We start from the raw sequence: 26,821 nt of genomic DNA, 5'->3' as shown, positions 1-26,821 counted from the left end.
TAGGGGAAATATTTCTTCATTTAACAATGAGGAGGTAAGTAGGGGGGATCTTTGCTCTTGTGAGATAACCTTTTATGTCAGCTAAGGTGTTGAATTGCCAGTGATTATTGCTATATTAAGGAATTTTAGAACAAATGAAAGTGATGATGACACTTCGTGGCTTACTTCATATGCTTCTGCCTGTAGTTTAGCTGTGTCGTTATTTCACAGAAGACAGCAGTACCATTCAGTATACTTGTTCTAATTTTGGGTATGTCATAAATGAAGATTGACTAACATTTTGTTTAGATGCACAAACTTTGGGATGATCCACTTGCCTTTTTAATTAGCATTTGAAATAGAGAAAAACATATTTGTTTTATGTAGCAACTTCTAAATTTTTTTGTTTAGTTACACATTTCTCCCGAGGATCATCCCAAAATGACCTGCATGATTTAGCTTAAATTTAATTTTTAATGCAAGCTACAGACTAGTGACACCTGGCTGAAGGGGGAAGTAATTTGAATATCTGTAATCTATTTTGTACGTATCTTCATACTTCCTTATGCAATTAGATATTTGCATTCTGAACTATATTTCTTGACAGTAGTCCCAAAAGATCTTAACTACAGTGTGTAAAATACACAATCTGTACTGCAAGGCTACTACCAGAATTGAAAAGAAAAGAATTTTTAAAGTTTCAGGTCCTCATGAAAACACGTTTAAGATGTTGAAAAGTATTAAATGCAGTTCACCTGTCTTCCAAGTCCTTTAAGATACCGAGCAGGTAGATTCTCTTCACCTCAGCATTGTGTTCACCCTTAATGGTACGATGCCAGGAGATACCATCACTTCCTTTGAGCTCTGGCGTGTTCTCGATTCACTGTTTTGACCTTAGCGAAGGGAACGTTTGGTAACTGTGTTGCTTAACCTTCTAATGAAATACCTATTAGAAGATACATATCTCTGGATCTTATATATTATGTATTAACATAATTTAAAAAATGGAGAGACTTACAGAAAAATAGGAAGATGTTATTTTAATTAAGCAAAAACAGAGTTATAATCACTCCTTCTAAAAATAAAATTAGACTCTTTATCAATCCTTAACATCTGCATTTAATATTTTCTTCTAAACAAAAATACAGATGTGATTATGTAGCAAATTACAGTCTTTGACAGCATATAGTATTTACCTTCTCTTACACTTACTTTAATTCTAATTTGGTCATTAATACTTGACTCATTACTGCAACGTGTTACTTGTAGTAAAAGTGCCACACTTGAACTATAAACATGACATTGCCATCTTAAAACTGCTTTGCTATAAACTGTAGAGAATATACAGAGTTACAAAGTCATTGTGTTTTTATCAAAATATACAAACCCCCCCAAACCTAACACAAGCTATCAATAATTTTCTTATGAACTATACAGTTATATAAAATATTTGTAAAATTATCTTTATATTTATAAATATTCTACCTTATTTGCTTTGGTCTATAATTATCATCATACAAGTCCACTTAGAAGATATCTTTGTGTACTTTCTTTGAAACATCATCGTACTTTCCTGTGTTTATTCTTCTATTATCCTTATTTAAATGAAACCAAAGCTGCTATGAAACCAGAATTTCTCAAGGGGTTCATAGCATTCACCAATGATAGAATAAGTAAGTGGACTATATTATTACTTCAATCAATACTGTATTATCATTTCAATCGTAGTTTTACTGTACCCAAGCTATAGTTTCTTTTAAAATATTCAAGAAGACAAAGTAAGTAAACAGACTGTGTACCATATTTGCACGCAGAATGAAGTTGAGGATCACTAACTTTTGTCCTGACTTAACACATCACAGAGATGAACATACATGACTAATTGGAAATGCAGATACAGTACAAGACAGCCCTATCATATAAAATGCAACTTGTAGACATACACCCTCTTTGACTTTTTTAAAAATTAATCACATTTTCACAAAATAATGTTAACCGTAATATTTTGGTGATGTCTTTCAGAAGCCTATTCTCCCAGTTCTTAGCAAACTGTGAAGCCGTAAGGTTCACTGCAACCCTTCGGTGTGGCAGGATGAGGGAGGCAGAAAGGCCAACACTTCTTCCTCCAGCAACCCATTCCAGGCACGTCTCTGCTATGGGCCCACTGTCCTGGGCCAAGGGACACTGTGACAAAGCTTCCCTGGGGCCAGACGCTGGCATGGTTAGGGGGATCACTGAGGAGGGACATATGAAGGTTAGCTGTTGTATTTAAGGCATGAGGATGACAGGGAACCCCACAAACTGGCCCCATCCCTGTTTATACACAGGGGTTGCCTCATGGATACCTAAGGAAGCAAGAACCTAAGTATTTACCTACTCCTCCCAAAATCAAAGTATTTATGGGGAGTTGCTCTGTTGTTTGTTGTCCAGGCATTACTCCAAGATGAGGAGGAAGACTCTGTCTAAATCTCCTCTTCTTCTGCTGAGAAGAATGATATTTCTAAAAGACAGGAGTTGCAGACCCACCAGGAGGTGGACATTTATATACAGGATTTCTTTAAGGTAGGCTGTTTCATGAGAACAGTCTTCTTTAGACAAATGTACCTGAATAGCTCTACTAGGCCATTGACATTGGGCTTTATGCAGTTTGGAAGACTGGCTGTTGTGAGTTCCACTGAATCTTTATTAAATGTCTCAGAGATATCATAAATCTGGAATACTTTCCACACGAGCACTCAGACTTAATGGTTATTATGGTAACTACAAAACTGAATATGGAAAAGAAAAAGAGGTTTAAGCTCCTGAATATGTTTTGTAAATGTTGAGTTACAGAAAAGCACGCCAGAGCTCAACTGTACTTCAGCGTATCGAAGTTCATGAAACATTTCCCACCTTCATTTTAGAATACACTAGATTACAATTATTTTGTTTATAAACACATTACTTTTTGTTATAAAATGCAATATATGGTTTCTGCAGCAAAAATTCCTTCTACAGAGTACACTGTGAACCTACATATTTATTTCGGCTAGAACGATTCTGACTTAAAAACAGCACTGTAAAATAGTTCGGTGACTAGTTTCCTGTAATGCTAAGTAGAAGGGGTTTGGTTGGTCTTTTTTTTTTTTTGTCTTTTTTTTCTTTTCTCTCTCTCCGTCAGAAGTCTATTGTGTCAAAAGTATTTTGGGTCTTTCACATTAAGTTTGTGTTATTGCAAATACTAGTTTTTTCTTTCCTGTGTTATTTTTCCTTCTTTTGCATATATTGACATGTTTAGATGAAGAAATTTGATCTTAGTAAATGATACTAATTTGAGTGGAGACGTTTTCCCATTTAATGCATCTATATTTTCTCCAATATATGGTTTTGGATTTTTCTTCTCTCTTACACAACTGTCACTCAGAGTATAACGTCTGGAGTTATATTTTGTATATTTTTTACTTCACTTCTTTCTGAGCCAAGGAAATGTGGATTTTCCAAAAGTTTAGTGCTTTCATTGCAAAACTGTTCTTTTCTATCTTGTGGACCTGAACTTTTGAAGAGATGTTTCTTCTGGTGCATTCCCAGAGCAGCTGCTGTCTTGCAAATTTTGGGGCACTGAAAGCAAGCATATCCTTTTCCATTATGCTCACGTACATGCCTTTGCTCATGGTTCCTTTTGGTAGAAAGATACAAGAAGCTCTGAAAACAGAACTGGCAGTGGTAGCGTTTTTCTCCAGTATGAATTCTTTCATGTATTTTGAGTGTTTCATTTAAAGTGAACGCCTTATTACAGTATTGGCAGACAAACTCTTTGACACCCAGGTGAATACGTTCATGTTTCTGTAGATTTCCAAGAACTGAGAAACATTTACCACAGGTTTTGCAGGTGTAGGGCTTCTCCCCAGTGTGACACCTCATATGCATTTTTAAAGTGGATGGACTTTGAAATTGTTTTTGGCAAAATTCACAAATGTAAGGCTTTGAAGTAGCTACATGCCAGTGTACATGTTCTTGGATTTCTGCAGTGGAAGACTGATCTCTTTCACAGAGCTCACAATGAAGATTAGGCATTTCTGTGTTCTCTTCTTGACTGATTGCCTTTTCCTCAGGAGCATTCCTGAGTGCGTACTCTCGACTGCATGTGTTGTGGCTTTCCATAATGGTATTCTTGCTTCCATGCTTTTTCCTCCATTTGGTCTTTTTAATTTTTCTTAGCTGTTTGGATTTCTTTTTTGGTTTGTAATTATAATAGGGTCTCCAGGGTTTATCACTGGAGTCCTGGTCACTTACATCATCACACATTTCTGTCAGCTCCAGGCATTCTGAGCTATAGAGCCTAGATGGGCTTCTTTCTTTTCTCTCCACTTCTGGTTCCTCCATTAGATTGTCCTGTTTGGACTCATGCTTAGATTTTCGGCCCCTTTTACAAAACAGCTTAGATCCTAATATATGTCTTTTTACAATAGCCTCATTACCAATTTTTACTGTTATTTGACAAAGAGGCGCAACGTTGCTGTCAGTAGATGTTCCAGGTAAGGCAGGCTTTGCAATATACGTTTCAGTTTTACTTGATTCTTGGACAGTATTTGTTGTTTTGCTACATGAACCTCCAGATCCTGTGACGTGCTGCGTATCCTCAGTTGCTTCGACTCTGTTGTACAGCAGTGTCTTCTTTTTCTCCTTAATAGTTTTTGATTTTGTAATGCACTTCCCATAATTATCTGTCCCATATTTACAATCATCACTTACAGACTGAGTAGGTAGATTATTTGAAGATTCTGTTGTCTTGTTTTCTACAGAAGTGACTGTTTTACTGTGCATTATTACCGATGAAACTCTGCTACTGTGCATTATAACAGAGGGTGCAGAACTGCTGTAACTGATGACAGAGGTTGAATTTTCATTCACATTAGTTAAAGACACAACTGAGGAATCGCACTCCTGAGAACCAGAGTCATTTGCAGCAGTAGAAACTCTTTTTTCAGCTGTGAAAAAGTCCCTTTGCAGGTCAGAATTTAAGATACCTACTCCCCAAGAAGAATTCTGAGTATTTGTGGAAGATGCTGTATCATTACATGAAGATGTATCCAAGGCAAGAGTTCTGTTGTTTGCTATTATATTACTTTGAAAATTCAGTGGTGGTAGCTCAGAGCTAAGAGAACTCGGAATGAAACAGTTAGTAGAAGCAGTTTCATTAACCTGGCTACTTGTTTGAACGTTTTCATATGAAGAATTTCGGTAGGACTTGTAAGGTAGTCGCCTGCATTTCATAGGTAAAAGTCGATAAAGTTTGTATGGGTACATACTTGGTTTTAAGCCTCCATTGGCTGTCTTTTTATTTACTGAGAGACGATGGTCAATTGCATGGAAAGACTTCTGATGATTTTTTAGTATGTAGTAAGTCATAAAAGTCTCCAGACAGAAAATGCACTGATACCGTCTTTCTCCAGTGTGCCAGATCTCATGTCTGGTGCGATACTCAGCTAATGCAAATACTTTATTGCAGTAGTGACAAGGGTATGTTCTTCTCCATGAATGCACATTTGCATGTCTTCGAAGGCTAGACAATGTTACATAACTACGCTTGCAAACAATGCAAGTATATAATATCTGCCCATCAACAACCTTAACCAAATGATCTGTTTCTGGTAGAGTACAATTTGCATTAGAATAATCAGTGATGCTGTTTTCAGACAATAGAGGCTCTGCGTTTGCATATGAACTTCCATTCCTTCCATCTGTAGCAGTATAGTTATCTGCAAAATTTTGTTCGTTTCCATTGTGAACCGATAAGCTACTTGACCTCATGCAGACTTGTTCATGACTTTCCAGTATATTTAAATTTGCAAATTGCTTGCTGCAGTATTTGCATATGAAAGTTTCCTGATGCTCTGAATGGAGCTGAAGATGAGTACTGAGTAATGCCCTGTCATTGAATGATTTTGCACAACAGTTACAATTGTAAACAGGTGGAACAACAGTTGCCACAGATCCAGAGACATTAGCAGAATTGTTTTCCTCTTCTCTGGATAAATGGAAATCTCCTGCTTTATTTTGAGGTTTTGGAAAGGAAATAATTGTCTGATCAGTAACTGCTTCTCGTTGGGCTTCTGTAGTGGTTACAGCAGGGGCTGGTACTTTTGCTATAGTCAAACCAGTACCCTGGGGCTTAAAGGCTGTCTTAGAAGTACTACATGCTTGTTTTCCTGGCTGAATGAGTGGTGTGGCTTGGAGATTTTCATAGTGGTCTTCACCCATCTTGTATGAAGGACTGCTTTCCTGTTCAGGAAAAGGTGTTCCTTGAAAAGTATCTCCTCCGGAAGAAACTGCATAGGAGTGTTCAGCCAGTGTACTGGCTGGCTCGGCATCTTTGCAAACGTCACTTCTGTCAAGGCTGATGCTGGGAGCTTGTATTGTCTCAGATACCTTTTTAAAGCTTGCCCTCAAGTCAAGTGGAGAAAACAAACTGTTTTCAGTTTCAAAAATTGAGAATGCGTTTGTAATTCGTGGTCCATTTGTCACAGCAGAGTCTTCATGTCTCTTTTCATGTTTTTCTTCTTTGACAGTCCCTTTTTCATTAATACAGTATCCATAGGGGCAGGGGGAACTTGAAAAATTAACATCCGTAAGATCTTCTAGAAATGATATTCCCAGTTTTTTCCCTGCAGCTGCAAGGTCCGTTACAGTCTCCTGCCTCTTAACAACCACTGTGGAACTGTAGATGTAATTCAGTATTTCTGTAAACACTTCAGCTTTGAGATCATCTAACTCCAGTACATGACCTGAAATACAGATAGTACGACTCCAAAAAATGTTTTTAAAGTAAAGGCTTGAAGCTGCCAGGACATTACTATGGGCTTTAAATTTGGTATCTTCCACGATTATGGTGACATCGCATAAAATACCCCGAATGCGCTGTTCATTTAAAATGGAAAGTACAGTGTCACTGTGGAAGTCATCCTTGAGATCCTTTGAATGGGACATGATTGTCATCTACAAAAAAAAAAAAAGAAAAATGTAAATGTATTTAAAAGGCATTTTTCATCCATTTCAGTTACAGACCAAACTTATAGTTCTATATTTATTTTATACATATTTTTAATTTATTAACTTTTAAATTGTAAAAATGAGTAAAATTTTGTCAGCGCACTTTAGGTTGAAGTCATCTTAGGTTCACTCATGCCAACAATACTGAAGGTAATCTATGTACAGATCAAGGACGCAGGAACACCAGTAGCTCCTCAGCAGGAGGCAGAGGATCTTCTCTGTCCCTGCACAGGTCTGTTCCCACCCCGTGCCTTTCACTGGGGACCACAGCCACCAGCTTTCTATTCTGCCAGTGGGTGCATCTGCTCAGGTTCACAATGAATGACTCACTGAACCCTTGAGGTAATTCCCCCAGCATGCGGTTGAGGTATTTGGTAGACATTATGGGGAGGGCTGAATTGCTGTGGTTCTGTGGATACTGAGGACTTTGTTTTCTGGGGCTGTTTGTCAGAGAATGACTTAACAACACAATTGCATGTGATCCCCTTATTAAGCTGACATTTAAAACATGGATCAGAGATCCCCTACAAAAAAGTTTCAGTTAAAAATAAGGCTTTATAAACAACTGAATGCACAAGCAACACAATTTTGTAAACAATCGCGGAGTACATATAACACTATTTACGTAAACAGAATATTATTTTTTAAATAGTGATTGAATTTTATTAAATAGTGTTCACTTACTTTAAAATGACCGAAAATTTATAAGTAACTGAATTTATAAATTCAGTGAGTAAAATGAGTAATAGCATGGAGTTTTTTCTTCAGTTATAGATGAGATTCATAGTGTTCATACTTTAAAATTTGACGGTATGTTCTTAATTTCTACCAAATAATGAGATTTAATTGCAATAGTAAATACTGTTAAATAACTGCCAATTTATAATAATGAGGCTTAATGCTGACAAAAAGTGTTTAGATTAGCCAGACTGTTACTGTATGGATATACTGCTTTGTTTAATTGAGATAAAAGATGCAAGTTATGAACAAAAAATAGACTGAAAAATGGATGAATTTGACAGTGTATATCTGGAAAAAGTCTCTGACTTAAGCAGATGATTTTTTTGCTCTGTTCAAATTCAGATCTGTACCGTATAATGAGGTTTGTTCCTTTTTTTCCATCTCTGAGTAGTTTTTTTTATCTACCACTGCCCATTTCTGACTTCAAGTCATGAAGAAATAGTTGTCCTACTGGCACTTAGCAACCACCACAGTAAAAAAATCTGCATATTTATTAAAGACCCTTTTCTTTCAACTTGTGGAATCAAAATGCACCTTAAAATGACCAACTACAGATATTTTGTAAGATAGCTTAAAATACTACCACACTGTAGTGCTCTAATAAGTTAGGAGTACTTTCTAAACATTCCATCTACTGCTCCAAACATAAACATTAAGTTTGAAAATATTTAAAATGCCCCTTACCCTAGAATAGTTTACATTAAAAATGCCAAGATATTTATTAAGATGGGTTTGATCCTAATGGTGAAATCAAGGTTTGACCCATATTCACTAAGCAAACAGCACTGGCCATTTAGAACACATTGACTCTCTCACCCAAGCTATTCAGAAGTAATCCTTTCTTGAAAACAGGGTCTTTATCACAAAGTCAGTAATATGGGACATACACCTTTGCTCTAGCTAAGCTAGTTACACTTTGGACACTTTATCACAAATCCGCCAACTACTTCGCTGCAAATTAAATTATACAAAAAACATTAACAATCTTACTGTAAAGACAAACACAATGTCCTATGTAAAAGATCATAATTTGGTACATTATGCATGAAGCTTGGAAGTAAAATTTGTACTTTGTAGCATGGCCCCTGTTTCTATCAGGAAGGTATTATCTGTGCAAATGGCCAAAACTTCAAATAGAGTTTAATGGCTAAGAATTTTCAATGCACATAATTCATAAATATCAAAATTGTGATTCACAAAAAATACTTCTGATGCTTATGTATGTCATGGAGGTCAAGAAATTAATTCATCAGTATAACTGTGATAAAAATGTAGACATATATTATTTTGTTTATCTGGTCACTCACAGCAGCTATAAATATAGATGCATTGTTTTGCGGCTTTAAATCTTAAAATCATAGTTTATCATGTTTATTTATTGCACTTATTTGGCTTAAAATCAGAGATGTTTATTCATTTGGAGTGATAACCTGAAATTCACAGTAGGTAGGTATGGTTATCTGCTTTGGTTTGGTATCTGAAAACCCATATATAATTGTAAATAGTTTACAGCATATCAAGTCTTCTACAGAAAGAATACTGACAAGAACGCTTTTCTTCAAGCAAGCAGCCACTATCCCATAATTGATTCTTTTTTCTCATTGACAATGTCTGAGATCACATCTGACTTGCTCATGTGATGTGGTATTAGAAACCAACTGTCAGACGTCAAAAACATTTCACAACAGGAGCTACTGATAGAGTTATTTCCTGAGCATAGAAAATAAATGATGTCAACTTTACCTCCCAGTAAACTGCCCCATAGGAACTTGCCTGTGTTTTTTCTGTTTCTTTACTGGAGACAGCTGGTTTTAGTTCAAAAGACACTTCATCTGACATACTGTTTGCTAAATATATCACACTGCTACTTCTATACTAAGAAGCATTTACAAGCAAGGCCTACAAACCCAAGTGGTTTTAGTATAAGTCTTATTATTCAACTAGTTGTTTCAAAATTTATCCTCCTAAGGAGAAAAATTAATATTTTCAATTTCTACTTGCATATACCCAGACTGCCAGTTTTTGTAGTCCTGGATATTCTGGTATGCTCAGTAAAACACCAAACTAGATTTCTTGTGTAAAGATAATATAAGCTATCATTTCCTATTTGGATATTTAATTTTTTTGCTGTGTACTAAACCATCTGCTATACATCTCATTGGAAAGTTATACAGAAAAATTCCAGAGCAAATTTATTTTCAGAGCCAACACTTTTTGCTTCTCTGTCTCAACCTAAGCATTCCCCAAAGAGTCCATTTATTCATGTGTGTAATGATTCTCTAGTGCCTTTTATTTTACCTGTCTTGCTTCTTGCATTTGTGAAAAATGTGTCTGAAATGCTATAAAATCAGAATGCTCTACTTAGCACACACATAAATGGAATATTTTAGAAGTATTTTACGTTCCATTTGCAGACCATACTGCAAAAGGAAAACCTGCTCTTCAGTTTCCAAGAGAGCTTTACTGAGACCAAGATAACCAGAGATCAAACTTTCCAGATTTCATTTAAAATATTTTATAATAATAATACAACACTGGAAAGTCCCATTTGGAATGTTACTATTATTGTGTATTATTTTTATTATATAATTATGGAAGAAATTCTAGTATTATTTATAAATGTTGCCCAAAACATGTAAATACCATTTGACCTATTAAAGGTCAACAAAACTCTTTGGCCTACTAAGCCATCCTTTTTTTGACACAAATATGTATGTTATTTTGATACTTTTTACTCTCAATCCAGATATAAACAATTTCTCAGGAATCTGAACAGTACCTCTATAGTGTAACTTAATAGTCTTTGGTGCACCTATAGATAACTTTAGCTTCTGAACAGCAGAATTTTTGATTGGGAGTTACCTTGCTATTTGCAGATTTTCTGCAAAAAGAGTAACAGACTTAACCTGTCATTAAAAGTTGTTAAATCGCTTTGAGAAATGAGATTTAAATATTAATCTGAAACTGGAGTGTAATGGTCAGTAGGTTGATTAAACCAATAAAGTTACCTTTTCTGACATCAATGAATACCACTGCAGGACAACAGTCATAAGTGAAAATAAGTAATACTAAAAGTTAATGGAAAGATCAGAGGTTGATGCATCCAAACACAAATTTAACTACTTATACCTCACAGATGACACTGCCAATTATAAATATTAGAGCAGCCAGCTCTACATGGACACTGCATAGGGAGTAAGCTACTGTTAATTTTTATATTAATATTACTTTGAAGTAAACAAAGAGATCACAAGAAGTTTTACTGGCTGATGAATACCAAATACAACAAATACAAAATTCTTTACTACCAAAGAGAACCGTTGCACTCTAGGAATATTATTTTTAACATTCGTTACACTTCTGAAATCCACTGCCACGCAAGTATATGCCATTACCTATGAGAAGAGATACTTTTATTCCACTTTGGTCAGCTAAATTTGAAAGACAAACTAGTGGCATCAACAAAAAAAACATTAGGGCCAGTTGCTAGTACCCGGGCAAAATAAAAACCAGCAAGACAGTTGATAAACTGGAATAACAGTTCTCCCTCTGTTTTCTTATTCCGCACATTTCTACTGGGATTCTAAAGATGCTAGTATTTTCTGGTACTTACCAACATGGACACTATGGAAACATGTTCACTCCGTAATTTTCTTATGTTCAGTTTCATTCCACTCTATTAACGTACTTTGAAGGCTACCTCTGTTTTGTTTCCGGCCTGTTTCCCCAACTGAGAAAGAACATTCATCTGTATCTAACGCTCCTAAAGGGCGCTATTTTGTTCTAGAGCAGAAGTAGGCTAAGGCATCACAAACAAACAAAACAAAAACCAAACAAAACCAAGTACACACACACCACACTCCCCCCCCCCCCCCCCCGCTCCCCCCCCCCCCCCCCCCCCAGCTCTATCCTGCTCCTTGCCCACCTGGAAACCTACTATCCAACCATTGCTTTTATGACAGTAGCTCAGTTTTTTTATGGAACCACTTCACCAGTCCCATCTGGGCTACCAGCATGGCTACGCAGGGCTGCCTTGGCCAGGGTCCCTTCAGCCTCCTTACGACCTCAGGCATGCAGGGAAGTTTTAATGACGTCTAATTATGTTTAACGGCTTGCAGTGGCATGTAGCTTAGTGCTCCAGTCTACATAGCTACACGTTACTTCTGCAAGTACATTTATATTTTTTCTGTTAGACTCTCGCTGCTTGCATCCTTCCTTATTAATACGGAACACTTACCTTTTCTATTTGTTATAGCCTCATAAGCATCATAGACTTTGAATCATTTTTTTCAGCCTCGCACGGTTTCCTCTAACTTTTAATTCAGACAGCTGGGGAGGGGGGGTGTTGGAATTTAGCGTAAGAATATTATGTTAGTATTAGCAGATCTCTGAGGCCACCAGATGAACCGTTCCTTCAGAGCCGTAATTCTTGCCCATGAGCAGCATCCCTAACTCGTTCTCTCACGTCCTACTTCGCACTTTCTACGATCGTTTCTCACCACGCGGAAAACGGCCTTTAAACCCTTTTCAGCGCTCGGCGCAGGCTTGCGCTTTTTACGAAGTGGTGTTTCTCGCCTCGAAAACGAAAGCGAGTCCCGTCTCGGCAGCAGGGCACTCCGTAACTGATCCGGCTCTAAAAGTAATTAAAAAAAAAAACAAGGCGAAACCCGCAAACATTCCCCGCTGCACGCCCGGCTCCTTCTGGCAGGGAAAGGCTTCACCCCCTTGCCCGCGTCCGTTCCGAAACCCGAGTTCAGGGCGCCGGGCGCGGCGGACGGACGGACGGACGGACGGGGGGGGGGGGGGGGAAGGGGGGGGGGTCCCCCGCGGGCTCGCGCGCAGCCTTCCCCCACAGGGGGGAGCTGGACGCGCGCGCTAACAGCCCCGACCCTTTTTCTCGTGAGTGGGAAACGCAGGCTTTCGCAAGAACGTTCAAGGCCGACGGCTGCTGCAGAGCCGAAACGCGACGGCCCCTCGCTCCTGCACGAACTGCATGGGACGCAGGCTCCCGACGGCGGCACGCTAACGCCAGCCTCGCCCCGTCCGTCTCGGAGCCGAGCCTCTCGAGACGCCCAGACCTCTGGCAACCCCTCAGCCGCAGGCAGCTCGAAGACGCTGCCTGTTGGCGGGCAGTAACCGCGCTGGGCTAAACTACGTCTCCGGCCGAGGGAGAGACGCGCGTTAACCTGGCGCGCGGTTTTCCCCAGCAGCAGCGGACGCGCTTACGCAACTGTACGCTCGAAAGCAGAACGACTCACTGTTTTTGAGTTAAAACCATGTCTGGGGGGGGTTCCTCTAGCAGGGGGGCAGGCGAAGGCGGCAGCTCAGCGGGACGGTGCGCCGGGTGCGCGGTGACGTGACAGGTGCCATCTTCCTGGCGGCGCGTGGCCCGCGGCGCCCGCCGGCCCTGCCGCCGCGCGCGGCCCGCTGACGGCGGCAGGACGGCGCAGCAGCCATTTTGCTCTGATAATCCCTGGTAATCAGATTTGCCTGTGGTTTGTGAAAGACGGGCTGATGGCAGCGCCCTGGCCTCCCTGCTTCGTTTCCTAGCGGCTACGTTATTTCTCGTGCGTGTATTTTGCAGCAAATGCTTTGTGCTTAATTAACACGGCCCAGCTGGGAGGTTCAGCGTGTCAGCCAAGTTGTTTATCCGCAAGGACTGTATGTAAATTGAGAGAGATGAGGAAATCCAGTGTTCCTATATCCAGCCCCTTGCTCCGTGGTCTTCAGTGCGGCTTTGTCCACATCATCGAGAATTCCTCTTGAACCTAACGCAGGATTTTGATTGCCTTGCTCTCCTCCAAAGCCTTTCTCGTAGGAAGAAAGAGAAAGCACGTATGGAGATACACCCAGCTCTGTGCAGAACTTCTGCAACCACCCGCTAAAAAGGACAGATGAAATACTCCCTTCAAAAAATAATGTCTGAAATAAATTCATTTGGTTACTGAAATATAATCACATTTACCTTATTTTCCTTATCTGATTATATTAATTATCTTTTTATAAGCATAAATAGAAACTCACGCGGTATCGTGTTTATTTTAAGCAGTAGTCTTACTCTCTAATTTAGGTTTCTTCAGATGATTACTGCCGCAGGAAACAAGTGCAACAATACTATTAGCGCTTCATAAGCACTAACAAATGCTTACCTAGATAAAGAAGGAAGTAGCTTGATTTCATTTAGCCAGATGCGCCAATATATTTGGTAGTCTTCCTATATGTTCTCTCTCTCTCTCTCTCTCTCTCTCTCTCTCTCTCTCTCTCTCTCTCTCTCTCTCTCTCTCTCTCTCTCTCTCTGCCTCTGCCTCTCCCTTTAAACAGTCAGCAAAACCTGTTTTCCCAGTTCTTGGAATCAAGAAGCTTAGAGAAAAACTGGACTTTGAGACAGGTGGAAAATATTGTTAGAAAAATGGACAATTTGCTTTTGTCTTAAAGCTTGCTTGAAAATACTAGTTTTGCCCAAGGCTGACCTGTGTTTATTTTTACAAGCTATTGTGTATGAGGTTTTATTGGACAGTTATTTTGTTTTCAAATCTTAAGCCTATGCATTAGAAGCACTGAATAGTAGGAACTGATTCATTTTAGACAAAAAAAAATATATATATCCAGAAGCATGAACTATTTCATCATTGTCGCCCTTAATGGGCCTGGAAGTTAGAACTTTTCTAGAGCCCCTTCGTGATAAATGCTGATTATCATCTGAGGAAACTGTTTAATATCAGCATAAGATAATACAACCTATTATAAGGAGGGGAGGTCTTTTTTTTTTTCCCAGCATTCTGTCTTGGAACTATCATATGCTTTCCTGGTTGTTTAAAAGATGTGTAAAGAAATTTGTTCTTATCAGGAAATCGTCATAATTTCAGTGACTGATCTATACATCCGCCTTCTTTCACTATTTTACACAATCCACATTAAAAGATCATCTCTGAAATCCTGAACATCTCTGTGGAGAGCTTAATTACTGCTTTTGGATCACTGGAATTCTTATAAATAAGTTCACCTACTGAGCAATGAGTATCTTTTTAGCTTAGGACTCTCTGCTACCAAAAAATGGTTTCTTTCATCTTATGACAAACTGAGCTGTTCTTATCAGTAGCTCTTTGCCAACAGCTTATGGGAGGTGGCACAAATAGTTGAAGAACACAGCAGTATTGATTGCAAAAGCAAAGTGTGTCCCAAAGTTTTCACTATCTTCTTTTTTTATTCCAACCTACATAAATGGGAAGCAAAGTTTCATACTCACAGGTAGGTTACTTTTAATCTTGGACTTTGTCTATTGCTTATTTACTATTGTTTATTATCATTTTAGGTGCATATATACATATTAATATGTATTAACGAAGATTTCTGACACAAGTGCCGTAAGAGGCACTTGTGTCAGATGTGTTGTCAGTAAGAATACAATAATGTGGATTAAATTAAACCTGTTGTAATCCTTTGAAAGAAAGAAATGCATTCCTGAACAACAATAAATACAAGCATCTTTTTAGATTACATGAAACAGATTTAAGGAAGATTAGGTTATGAATTCCCCCTAAATCTTAATTAAAATTGATTATTTAAAACTGTTTCGAAAATCAGATGCATAACCATCATTTGTATAGCAGATACCCCCAACTTAGAGACATTAGTTTATTTGTACTTGACCATTTGATGCTCTGGCAGTATATATAACAGGTTAGGAGAAAACCAACTCATTTTTCTCTTTTTTTTTCCTTTGTTTTTTAATTGGTAGGGTATTTTCTTAAGGCAACTTCAGCTCGTCCACTAAAAAAAGAATCACCTTTTCTATGACTAGTACTGTAATTGAAAATACTAATTTCCATATATATATATAATATATATATAATTTGAGCTATTTGGAATTCTTAGTCCCATCACCTTGTGTATTAAAATTATTCTTCAGAGTAAGAAATTTTCATAAGGCCATCTTGGCTGCACCTAGGGTTTTACATTCTCATTATGATGTTTCATGTAAAACCAATTGCATGCAAAGATAATGGTGGAACCGGTGCTGCAGTGGAACCTATGTGAACAGACTACATTGATAATCTGTGAGAAGTCAGACAAGATTTATCTGCATCTGCAGCCCTGATTTCAGGGGCTAAGCCACAATACAAATCATATAGTTTAAAGCCAGCAATCTTGCTAGTGTATGCATACCAATTCCCGTTCAATATATAAATGATTGCATATAACATCACACAAATATTATGTTCTTGTTAAATAGAAGTCCAAGTAGTTTAGCAGTGGATTACTTCTTATATGGTAAAATTGCAAGGCACAGAGAAAATTGTCAGCAAACTTTTACTTCTTTAAAATGTATAAAACAGTTCCAAGGTTACTGATGTGGTGGTGTTTGGATGCTTTGCTGAAGTCTGATAATCTCACTTCTGCAACTTGTGGCACGTGGTATTCTTTCCTTAAGAGTATTTCAGACTGCCTAGGAAAAAAATGTTCCAATGTTCCTCTCTAGTCAAGCAGTTTCAGTTCTTAAACAGCAGCAGGAAACAACAGATATAGCATTACCAACTCTTGCAAATTCCTCATGAGTGACAGGATTGGTTTCCTTCTCAGTGCCTAGAGCAGGCCACCCTATCCATGAGAAAAAACACTTGGATGGATTGTCTTCTTCATTGGTCTCACTGCTGAGGTCAAAGCAGCTAGTGATGCTGCTGAGGAGGAAAACACAGCTCCTCTGCACCCCTCAGGCAGACAACGCTTCACTCAGAAGTGAGGCACAAGAAGGAACCAGCAGCTCAAGATGGCTTCGCTCCCCTTTCTGTTACATGAGCAAGGGAAAGAGTTCCTTTGTGTAACCCTTCTCCTCTTCTCAAGCATCAAGTGCAGGGGGAGGAAGGCAGAAGGAGCACAGTTATGGAGACCTGCAGCAGCTGCCTGCTCCTCCAAGTCCGGTTGAGAGAGGAGCCTGGCAGAACTCATTTGGCTCACAAACTGTGTGAGCTGTGCACGTGCACCAAAGAAAGTCTTTCTCCAAGGTATGTTGCGTTCTTGCAATTTAGGCACGGTCTAATCTGAGTCCCATTAACACTAAACAGAACACATACAAGCAATTCTTAAAGGTATATCTTTGTCTCTCCACCAGTCTAAATAGGAAAATGAAGCAACAGCAATAATGGACATAAATCCAAATTCTTCTTTTGCACAGAATATAAAAGCTTATGTTGTACTGCTACTAAGAATCAGCTGACTTTAGATCTTGCTATCTCTGAACAATCTCAGTATTATTTTCCGTTTAAGTCTTTCATTTTTTTATATGCTGCTGACAAGCCACTTTCTAGCCTCCTACACTTCTGGGACATATCACAGTCCTTAGCTAGCACAGATCAATTAAAATAATGAAGCTATGTTTACAGACAGAGTAACAAAAACAGACGTTTTCTGTTGTTGACTGTTGTCACGTGTAGTAATTTATGTATTTGAATACCTTTAAACAAAAGTAGCAAATTAAACATTTAAATTTTGTTCATTTTGGAGAATTACTATGTGGTGTTCTGTTGCCCATGCAGTTATCAGAAAGAAAAAGTAAAAGTAGTTGAACCCAGCCACTCATTTTCCAATTTTCAGAGGAATCATCCTTTGAGTATCTGAACCAATGTCCACAAGAGCAGCAGCCAAGCTGCATGCTCAGAGGCCACTGTTATTCTCAGTCAGGTGTGTTGGGGGCCAGGCCAATGCAGCCATTCTTGCCCTTTACTACAGCTGATGCAGCAATTGTGCTAGACTGAAAATAGGGCTAAATCCCTTCCCCTGGAAACACCTGATTTAAGTATTCTGCTAGATGGCTGGACACGGCCATTTTGAAAGCTAGAACTGGTCTTCAAGCTGTAACTGGCCACCACTGATCTCCAATATTCTTAAAATCTTCCAAAATATTTTTTTGTGTTTGCTGTTGCATTGGTAAACTTTAGCATGCCAAAAGCAATGCACAAGTGATAGCTATTACTCTGACTCATCATTTCAGTGTGGCCATTTATTATGACAACTTATTGGACACACAATAACTTTGGCTGTATGCTTAAATATTCTTATGCTCCATTTTGTGCCAACCTAAGTGGCCCAGCCCAAGCCCTATTCCTCCTCTTCCATCCTGCTGGACGTTTCCAACCTAAAGCTATAGCAGGACCTCTGCTCATGCAATGGAGAAGGACTGTAGCAAAAGCTGGTGGTAGCAGCTGGCAGTAAGAAGAAAATCTTGATGGCTCCACCTCTGGTTTGTGCTGCATGCTCTGCCACCAATGTGAATTGCCCCAGGCACAAATCCTGGCCTGACAGTGAGCTCAGCTCAGATGGGGAGCAACAAATAATGAAAAGAAAAAAACCAGTTGACTTGCATCTCCCTAATAATTTCCTGAACTCTTATTCACTCAAAAGCCTTAGTAGTATTACAGCATGTGATGGTATGTAACAACATTGTTTATGGTTCAGGATCATGAAAAGATTAATGTCATAGTGTTCAAACTATCTGGAATGAATACTAGATTCTGGTACACTTGACTGTTGAGAGTTATGGAAATGTTTAACATTGTCAGGATAATCTTTATTTGCTAAATCTCATTGTTATGTATGAAGCCTTCTCTCTTATTGCACACTCCAAAAAAGTCAATGGGAACCTTTTCATTGATTTCAAGGGGGTTTTAATTAGGCTACTCATCACATACACAACTTCTCAGATTACACCAACTGAATTAAGCTCAGGATTTGCAGATTCCCATTTTCTCCTGTCTTGTTAATTATTAGCATTTTAGACTTATTTCTTAAAGATATATCATCTTAGGATAGCATAGTTAACCTGAAGGGTTGTATACACTTTTAATTTTATATACAAATGAATACTTTAAGAAGGCAGGCCAAAAATAACTTCTACATAAACTTGCTGAAGTCAGTAAACAAATTTGTTAAAACTGATCTTATATCTGAGCTTCTTTTAAATACAGGAATATAAGACAAAATCATACTACACAAACACTTGCACAGAAAGTGTGAATACTGCCTAAACGCTACATCCACATCTTATTCTGAAAATCCATTAACAACTGCCATTTTGATTCTTCTACAGCTTTTTCTTCCCCCCCTGCCCCTTTTTCTGTTGTTGACTATTAGAAGACAACACATGGTCATATCTCATTGCCTGAATACGTTGGATAGAATGAGAGTGCTGCAAGCAACACCAGTTTCATTTTTATTTAGTGGCTTTAGTTCGTCACTGTGTAAAACGGTGTAGTCGTACTTGCTCCTGAATGCTGGTACAAGTTTCAAATTTAGAATGCCTAAGCATTTATGAAAGATACTGTGAACCTTCATTTCCATCCATATTTTGTTGTCTTAAAGCAGTGCTATAAGTATTCAGAATCTTGGAGAAAGGTTTCGATTTGCAGACCAAGCCTACCATGCCAATTTTGTCCACTTATCGCAAGTGCAATTTAAAGTGCAATGAAAAGAAAAAAAATCACAAGAGATATTTCCATTGAAAACATGAGGTTTTTAGGTTAAAACCTTTGAATATTAAGAATCCACATTGGGCCATGCCCAGAAATCTTTTTATATGGTGATTTTCAAGATGCATGCATTATTGTGAGCACATGGTATGTAAATGCATTAGGCTACTTAATAAGCATTCACTGACACACATCTGCAGCTTTGCTAATGTACCTTTTATTCGTATGTGGTTGCCAAGGAAACAGGTTATGGCCTAGTATTCTACCTAAAATATACTGAGCAAGCGTGCTATGACAATTTACTGAAAATAGGTACAACTTAGATTTTGTAGCCCATTAATTCTTTAAGTCCAGGTAACCTGAATTTATTTAATTTTAATGTTTCGCTGATTAGTTTAAACCACCAATGCCATCTTATTGTCTCTGAAAATCCATTACCATCTTCTATGTCATACAACATTGTGTATTAAAAGTAAACTTAAATACAGAAAACATTTTGAGATATACTGACAATTGAAGAGGGTTTTTGTTTGTTTTTTTTAAATTTGTTTCCTTATCTAACATTCTACCTGGTAGCCTTAATTACTTATTTCTAGATATAGATATCACAGCATTAATGACTATGATGCAAAAAAACGTTTCCTACAGAAATTTGTGCAAACAGTGCCACTGAAACCAATGAAACTACGGCCTTCCTATAACACAAATTATACTCTGTAATACAAAGAACCACGTTCAAACTTAATGAATTAATCAGGATTTCACTGAGTCTTTCATTCAATACATACGTATCTCAACTCTAAAGCACAGATACTGAACATACTTATTTTAACCATGATGATTATTGCATATTCACAGTAAGAAGAAAGGAAAATGGTAATATTTGAAAAAGCCATGCAAAACGTGACTCTCATTTTGAAATATCCTGATTATTTATCACAATACTATACTTCAATTGAGAAAGTGCTCTTTACAGCTCATAATTCAAGAGGTTTTCTACTACCTCTGATTAGAGTCATGTATAAAGGTAGAGATTAGACGAACTATATACGACTTTACTAAAACAACAATATTAGAAATGGGCATTGGCACTAAGAGAGTTCCTCTACCTTTACTGTATGGCACAGATTTGTAATGAACACTAGTGACTGGGATCCAGAGTTAACATTCTGGCAAGCTTGGGAGGTTTGCTTGCCTGCCAATATGTTTGGTCTGTACAGATCACTGGAGGCTATAACAACCTGTTTCAAAGATCTGTTCTGCCTGATTTTGTTTGTCCAACCTCTATGGCAATAAAAATCCAGCGGGAGCTGGAAAAATCCAAGAATACTGACATGAGAATAGACCAGTGTTGTACCATAGTCAGAACAACTCTTAAATGATTGTAAAAAAGGTAGAACTTTAACTGAAAAAAAATAATCATGTAATGCAGTGGTTTTAAAGTGTTAAATATTTTAGCACTATTTCTATGTGAGTTTTAAAGAGATTTCAGCTTGCTATAATCACCCCATAAACTTACCCACCTAAAATCAGGTTGTTCTTCTGCTAGAGTCTTTTAAAAGTGGTATCGACAGGTATTTTCGGCAAAACCATCTCATTAATTTTGTGAACTCTGTGGCTACTGTGTATCAGCCTGCAAAGGGGAAAATCCAAATTTAATGACTAAATTATTAGACAAGTACTAATTTCCAGATACACTGTGTAATTCATAAAAATTTTCCCTGGAGTGCTGTAGGACTCCATATCTACACCTGGGAGGCTTACAACATAGCAGCAATAAAACAGTACCGTTAACCAAACTATTGTGAATAATGCTTCTAACTGCATTGTTTTATTATGGTTTAACCTGTATAGTGCAAACTGGACATAATGTTTCATAATATGGTCTAGACAGAAATGTAAGGACATTATCAAGTTTGAAATAATTTTTCATTGGGGTCACTGGAAGAATTAGACTAAAACCAATCCTTGGCTCTATTTCCTTTCCCCCATCTCAACTATATCCAAATTATTCCTTACACATTTACTGAATAAGACATCAAATAATGGAGGCTTCACAGCTTCCTCAGTTAGTCTGCTCCTGAGTTTCACAAGGTGACATCAGCAGAAAACAAGTGTATTTTAAGATTAGCTTCATAGTTTGCCAGTTTATAAAAGAAATCATGGTACAGGGAGAGACAATCAATATTACTAGCCAAATCCCTTGACTCCACATAAACTGCTGAAACCAATTACAAGTTATCCTTTATCTTAAATGCCTCCATGTTTTTTTGCAGTCTTTCAAAAGGCCTTTTTTCCCCTCCTTTTTCCATGCTGCCACTTTTCTTTTGGTCTCTTTTGTCACAGATGTCATCACAGTATCTGTGATAATGACATTTCTAGGCAACTCTTGTTCTCTAGAATACACTTCCTGTATCTCTCTGCTTACAAGATTATTCATCGTTGTCAAGCGTCCCGATTTTATGTTATTATGTATCAAACATCCTAATAAGGTTATCATGTAATAGTGTAAAAATTATTCAGAACAGGGCTTTGTTTCAAAGCTACTAAACAAAATTAAATTGTTCCATAGAGGAACTGCAAAATCTTACAGATAAGGCCTTATAGTCATAAGGTGATGAGTCCATCTGATAGGCATTTATATAGCAGCAATTAAGAATACATAGATCCATCTTCCATTTGCAAATATACCATATACTTTTATAAAGAACATTATACAGGAAATACAGGATCCGTTACTCTGGCTTTAAAAGGTAAGAAGGTGAGCTAATTTTTTTTCGTTGGTTTAGCTGAGTATATTTTTAGTACACCTTGATTTGAATAAGTATTCTAGAGCTCACATCTGCCCATAACAAAGGCCAGAATGAAAGAAAATTGCATTAAGCCATTTTTACTATTTCAAATACCAATAAATTCGTATTCACAAATGACGTGAAATATTACGGTGAATGGGAAGCTTAAACATCATATTTGGAGGAATCCATCAGTGAAAGATCTTATCAAAGCTAAAGAATTCCCAAATTTGATAATAGTAGAATTCAAATGTAATATTATACATAATAAAGCCCTTTAAAAACATAATAAAGCAATTCACATGATACATTACAACAGACACTAGATGGCCCAAAAGGGTTAATTCGTACCTGTTCTTTACTACCAGAATCTGTCTGACAGTCTGACAAATATTATCTGAACACAGATAGTTTCACACTGAGAGACCTACAGTTTCAAATCAAAATTAAGTTTAGAGGCACAAGTAACCTTAATCAGAAAGGTCATTGAAAAGCAGGTAGGATAGTGTCTGAGTGAATGATTTTTAGTTTGAATTCCTTCTTACTCGTGCTTTGTATAGATTTTCTGTTAGGCAGAAATGGAATTTGCATGGATAAAAGAACACGTTTCAATTATAAAGGGAGGATTCGGTATCAACAGTTAGACTTATGTGATAAAACTGAAAAAAAACAACAACCAAGCCCCCCTAACAATAACATTTGCAGGCTGTGCTGGAGGTGTGAAAAACTGCACCTGCTCCTACGTGCCCTGGTTAGCCCTCTCAGCCAAAGAGAATAAAATGGATGAAGTTTACACAAAATTTCTTATGGCACTTCTGGCTATAACATTCTGACACTCTGCATTACCTAGATGTAACTACCATTAAAATACATACAGCAGACCATGTATAATAGCCAAACTGGAAACAGCTTGCTAATTACTAGATGACTCCTTAATAGATAATCAGTTTCTTTAGCTAGAAGAAATTACTGTACACAGGCTGCCAATGAGTTTTTCCAGACTCATGAAAGCACTTGAGTTCAGTCATATTAATTACAAGAGGACTTGCACCCCCTAACAAAAGAGCAAATTTGTAAATGGATTTAAAACAATCATAGCGACGCATGCTCATGTAACAGAGCTACACTTTTTTTAAATGCCTTGAGTGGGTATGTTCAAACACAAAGACATAATAAAAACAGTTTATCGCTAAGTGCCCCATCTTTTCTAAAGATAAATATCAGCAGCAATAAATAGATTGCTTCTACATAGCATTTGCTCAGCAACTTCCTTTAAAAACAACCACACAAGAAATAAACAAAGAAATGCAATTTTGTTAACTACATGTAATGGTGCACTCTATATTAACATTTCAGACAGGAAAATGATCAGCAGAAGCAAGCTACTGGAGATAAATCGAATTACAAAAAAATGCAAACTTTAATATGTCACTTGATAGATGCTGTTTATTACGTTTTCAGTTCTGGTTCTTTAGGTGAACGGGGGAATATTGCACTGCGTCAAACTAATCTCATAATTATGAATCAAATGGTTTTATTATCATTATTAAGCATTGGCCTATCAAGACAGATGACAAGGCATATTTTTGAACAGTTATACTCTGTTTATTTGGAATGCACTGAACTGATATATTTAGAAATATATGAGAATTAGTTTGATATTACTGACACTGTCAAAGCTATTATTGATAAATTGGCTATGCTTCTAAATACATCCTCTGCATTAATTTTCAGTGCTCGGTCCTCATCCACACAAAATATACTTAGACATTTTAAAGTCAAGGACATGAAAGGAAAATGGCTACCCTGCTGCAAAAGTCTCATTGCAGTAGTGAGAATTTCTCAAGTCGATGTACAAAGGAGATTCACAAGGAGATACACTATGTTACAAGCTCAGTAGAGACATTTAGTAACATCTGATTCTATATAAGCAGTTACCTGTAGTACATGTAAGATTTAACTTTACTGATACTGTTAAAAATATTAGCTAAAAATAGAAGTAAGGAATTGTAAAACTTAAATTTTGCAAAATCTCTAAGGTCTGCCAATTACCGCAGACCACAAATGAGCTTACTCTATAAAGACTTGTTTAAGATCCGACAGAAGTTCTTTTCCAGTATCCTTAAACACAGCTCTTTACCTGAACTTCAGAGTGGGTCCACTATTTAAAGACAGGTTTATTAGCATTACTGTGGCTGAATTCAGCAAAGATGAAAGAAGATTTAAACATACTTCTGATTCTCTACATTTCTCAGCTGCTAAGTATTTCAGTGATACTTTTATACTTGTGATAATGAAACTATCACTTTATATACACACAGTACAAACCTTGACCTACATGCAAGACTAGGCTAAATTAAAAAAAAAGAAACTGGGGTACGTTTCTGGAAACAACCAATGCAAAACAGGAATAAAACAGTTTTTTGTTGTGTACAGCTTTATAAACATGGCATCGTTTAAGAAATGATAGCCGCATGGAAACATAAAATGAGATCAGATTCTCATTTAGAAGTGAAAGAAAACAACTGCAAAATTTCCATTTGCATTGTGATATTGCTATTAAAGAGAGTAACATCTTTCTACATCCCTACTATTGCACCTTTTAAAAGGATTTGGTTGCCAAGGAAACTGGTTCTGGCCCAGTATTAATCTGAAACAAATATATTAGAAAAGTTAGTGTAAGTAATACAATACTCGTAATTCCTTTTATTTGTAATGCTCAAATTCAGGTTTTTGTACCTAAGGCTGTTAACTTTTTATTTCATAACCTTTTTTGTGTGAAGTAAAACACACTTCAGTGAACTGATAGTCAGTTTAAGCTGACAGGGCCATCTACATCATTCTCTCTCTTTAAAGTCCTTCTACCTTAAAATAAAAAGAAATACTGCAGGTTTATGTTTGTAGCTAATACTGAAAATATAAGCATTAAAGCATATTAATCTTTATTTAAGATTTCGCACAAAACACAAAACCGCTTACGACAGAATTTAAATATTTTTCATTTTTCTTATCTACCTCAATTTTTATTTTTGCATTTTAACTGTAAGCTTAGTAATGCTTGTAGTCAGCTTTAAAATGTAATTGAATCAATAGGGTTTTCAAAAATTCTTTTGTTGCATAAGCGTTGCCACGCCCTTAGTACATATGATTATTTTAACAGACATGATTGCTCTACTTTCACAATAGATTTTTTAAAAACATATAAGAACAATTTTCATGCCAATATGTGAAGCCAACAATTTAATACTAGGTTGTTTTCATTAACAGTTTAATACATTTTTTTAACTGAAAGCTACATTCCAAAGCCCATTTCATGTTCTTGCAACACTGACCAAGAAATCAGTAAAACATGCAAATCTCAACCTACCTGCGTGTACCACTTAGTGCAGTGTTAGCATGGCAATGCACCCAGCCATTTTTATGTAAAGCGATGAAGATAAGTTCTATTCTTGGTCTTCTTGATAATTTTTTAGAAGCAGTTGTCAAAGATCAGATGGGAAGCAGCTTGAATAGACCGTGATCAGGAGAACCGAGTTTATCAATAGGGAGAGCAGGAGTGGGGAAAAAAAAAATGTCCTCATCCAAGGTTTTCCGAAACTGCAACACAAGGTTGTTTTTTTTTTTTCTCCTCCTCAGAGGGTTCAAAGCTTGAAGCTGACCACTGCAAAGGCCACTTGTCACATTTACTGAAAATCAGCCTATTGATATCACAGCTGAAAATATAAACTCGACAACCAAAGCCCATTGCACAACGTGGACTGCGTAAGAGTTAAAAATAGATTTGACGTGCCTCCTACCTGCATAATAAATATGTAAGTTTCAAGTGCTTTAATTCGATATTCACATTAATTAACAATACAATATACATTATTTAAACTACAGTAAACGCAAGAAGAAAAAGGGTGACACCATCTGGAAGCACAGTTTGCTTTTTTTTTTTTTTTTTTTCCTTTCCAAGGGCTAATAATGTAGTTTGAATGTGATGACAAGCTAACAGCTCACCACATTGCAAATGAAAAAAAGAATTCTTAAGGTGATGCTCAAATATCTAAGCCTGTAATGAAGCACAAACCAGTCTTCACTACTGCATGACATGGCATACAGACCATTTACATACTCACATCTGAGATACTAGGCACAGTATAATGAATTCAATACACAGCATGCACACAGCACAAGCAACGTTAATCCTGCCTGCCATTTTAGGCTTGCAGGAGTAAGATACATACTGCAGCACAGCTCTGGTAAGGGAGGAGGCAAGGGACAGCTCACCTTAAATGCAGTATCTGATTAATGTTGTAAGTGACATTGCGTATCAGCTACAGAGTCTTGGTTCAACTGGGTGGGAGGGAACAAAGAAAATTGTCATCAACTGGTGATGCAAGATGAGCTCCAGTCACTAACACTGTTAGCAAACTCCAAATTCTACAATGATACAGTAGTAGGCTTTTCAAACTCTTATCAAAATCTGCCTGTGCAATGGCTGAGTCCGCCTGCCGAGGAAAACAAAACAATCTTCTTGCTTATTGGAGAAACGCTGGATTGACTACATAACATCCTCTTGATGCAGAAAGATTTCACGTCGCACATACTAAATCCTGGAGGCATTTGCTGTGCTTTACTCGTTTTTAAGTCTCAGAATTAAAAAATAAAATAAAAAGACAATGATAGAAAAAATAGCATAACTAAAGGTCTAATGTTCATACAGATAAAACAGTTCTTTTTCTTTCCTTTCTGTTTTCTCTCTTTTACAGTCCATCAAAATCCTGAGCAGTATTGACAAACCACACGAGCACAGGGTCTGACTGCATGATCAGC

At 37.3% G+C, this 26,821-nt stretch overlaps 1 protein-coding gene across 8 annotated transcripts; it reads right to left on the bottom strand.

The window, feature by feature from the left end:
- Positions 1-1,026: 1,026 nt before the first annotated feature.
- Positions 1,027-26,486, bottom strand: ZBTB38 (zinc finger and BTB domain containing 38). 8 transcript variants are annotated; one of them, XM_049803183.1, is made up of 3 exons: positions 26,276-26,486; positions 20,735-20,844; positions 1,027-6,954 (listed from the first exon to the last, which is right to left on the bottom strand). In XM_049803183.1, exon 3 carries the CDS (start codon positions 6,952-6,954, stop codon positions 3,379-3,381), a length of 3,576 nt encoding a protein of 1,191 aa, XP_049659140.1. In that variant the 5' UTR covers positions 20,735-20,844; positions 26,276-26,486; the 3' UTR covers positions 1,027-3,378. The 8 variants fall into 8 exon arrangements, with proteins under 8 accessions (XP_049659140.1, XP_049659136.1, XP_049659134.1 ...); XM_049803179.1 differs by lacking the exon at positions 26,276-26,486 and adding an exon at positions 25,371-25,782; XM_049803177.1 differs by lacking the exons at positions 20,735-20,844; positions 26,276-26,486 and adding exons at positions 11,363-11,479; positions 11,987-13,001.
- Positions 26,487-26,821: the final 335 nt, after the last annotated feature.

Source organism: Accipiter gentilis, chromosome 6 (genome assembly GCF_929443795.1).
Source record: "Accipiter gentilis chromosome 6, bAccGen1.1, whole genome shotgun sequence".
Lineage (NCBI taxonomy): Eukaryota > Metazoa > Chordata > Aves > Accipitriformes > Accipitridae > Astur > Astur gentilis.
This window is presented reverse-complemented; position numbering and strand designations above follow the sequence as displayed.

Bases quoted from the DNA above. Each gene is read 5' to 3' on its own strand.
- ZBTB38 (XM_049803177.1), bottom strand. From the start codon at position 11,419: ATGAAACTGAACATAAGAAAATTACGGAGTGAACATGTTTCCATAGTG. The intron at 6,955-11,362 runs GTAAGTACCAGA...TTTTTTTTGTAG, and splicing joins TTTCCATAGTGTCCATGTTG to ATGACAATCATGTCCCATTC.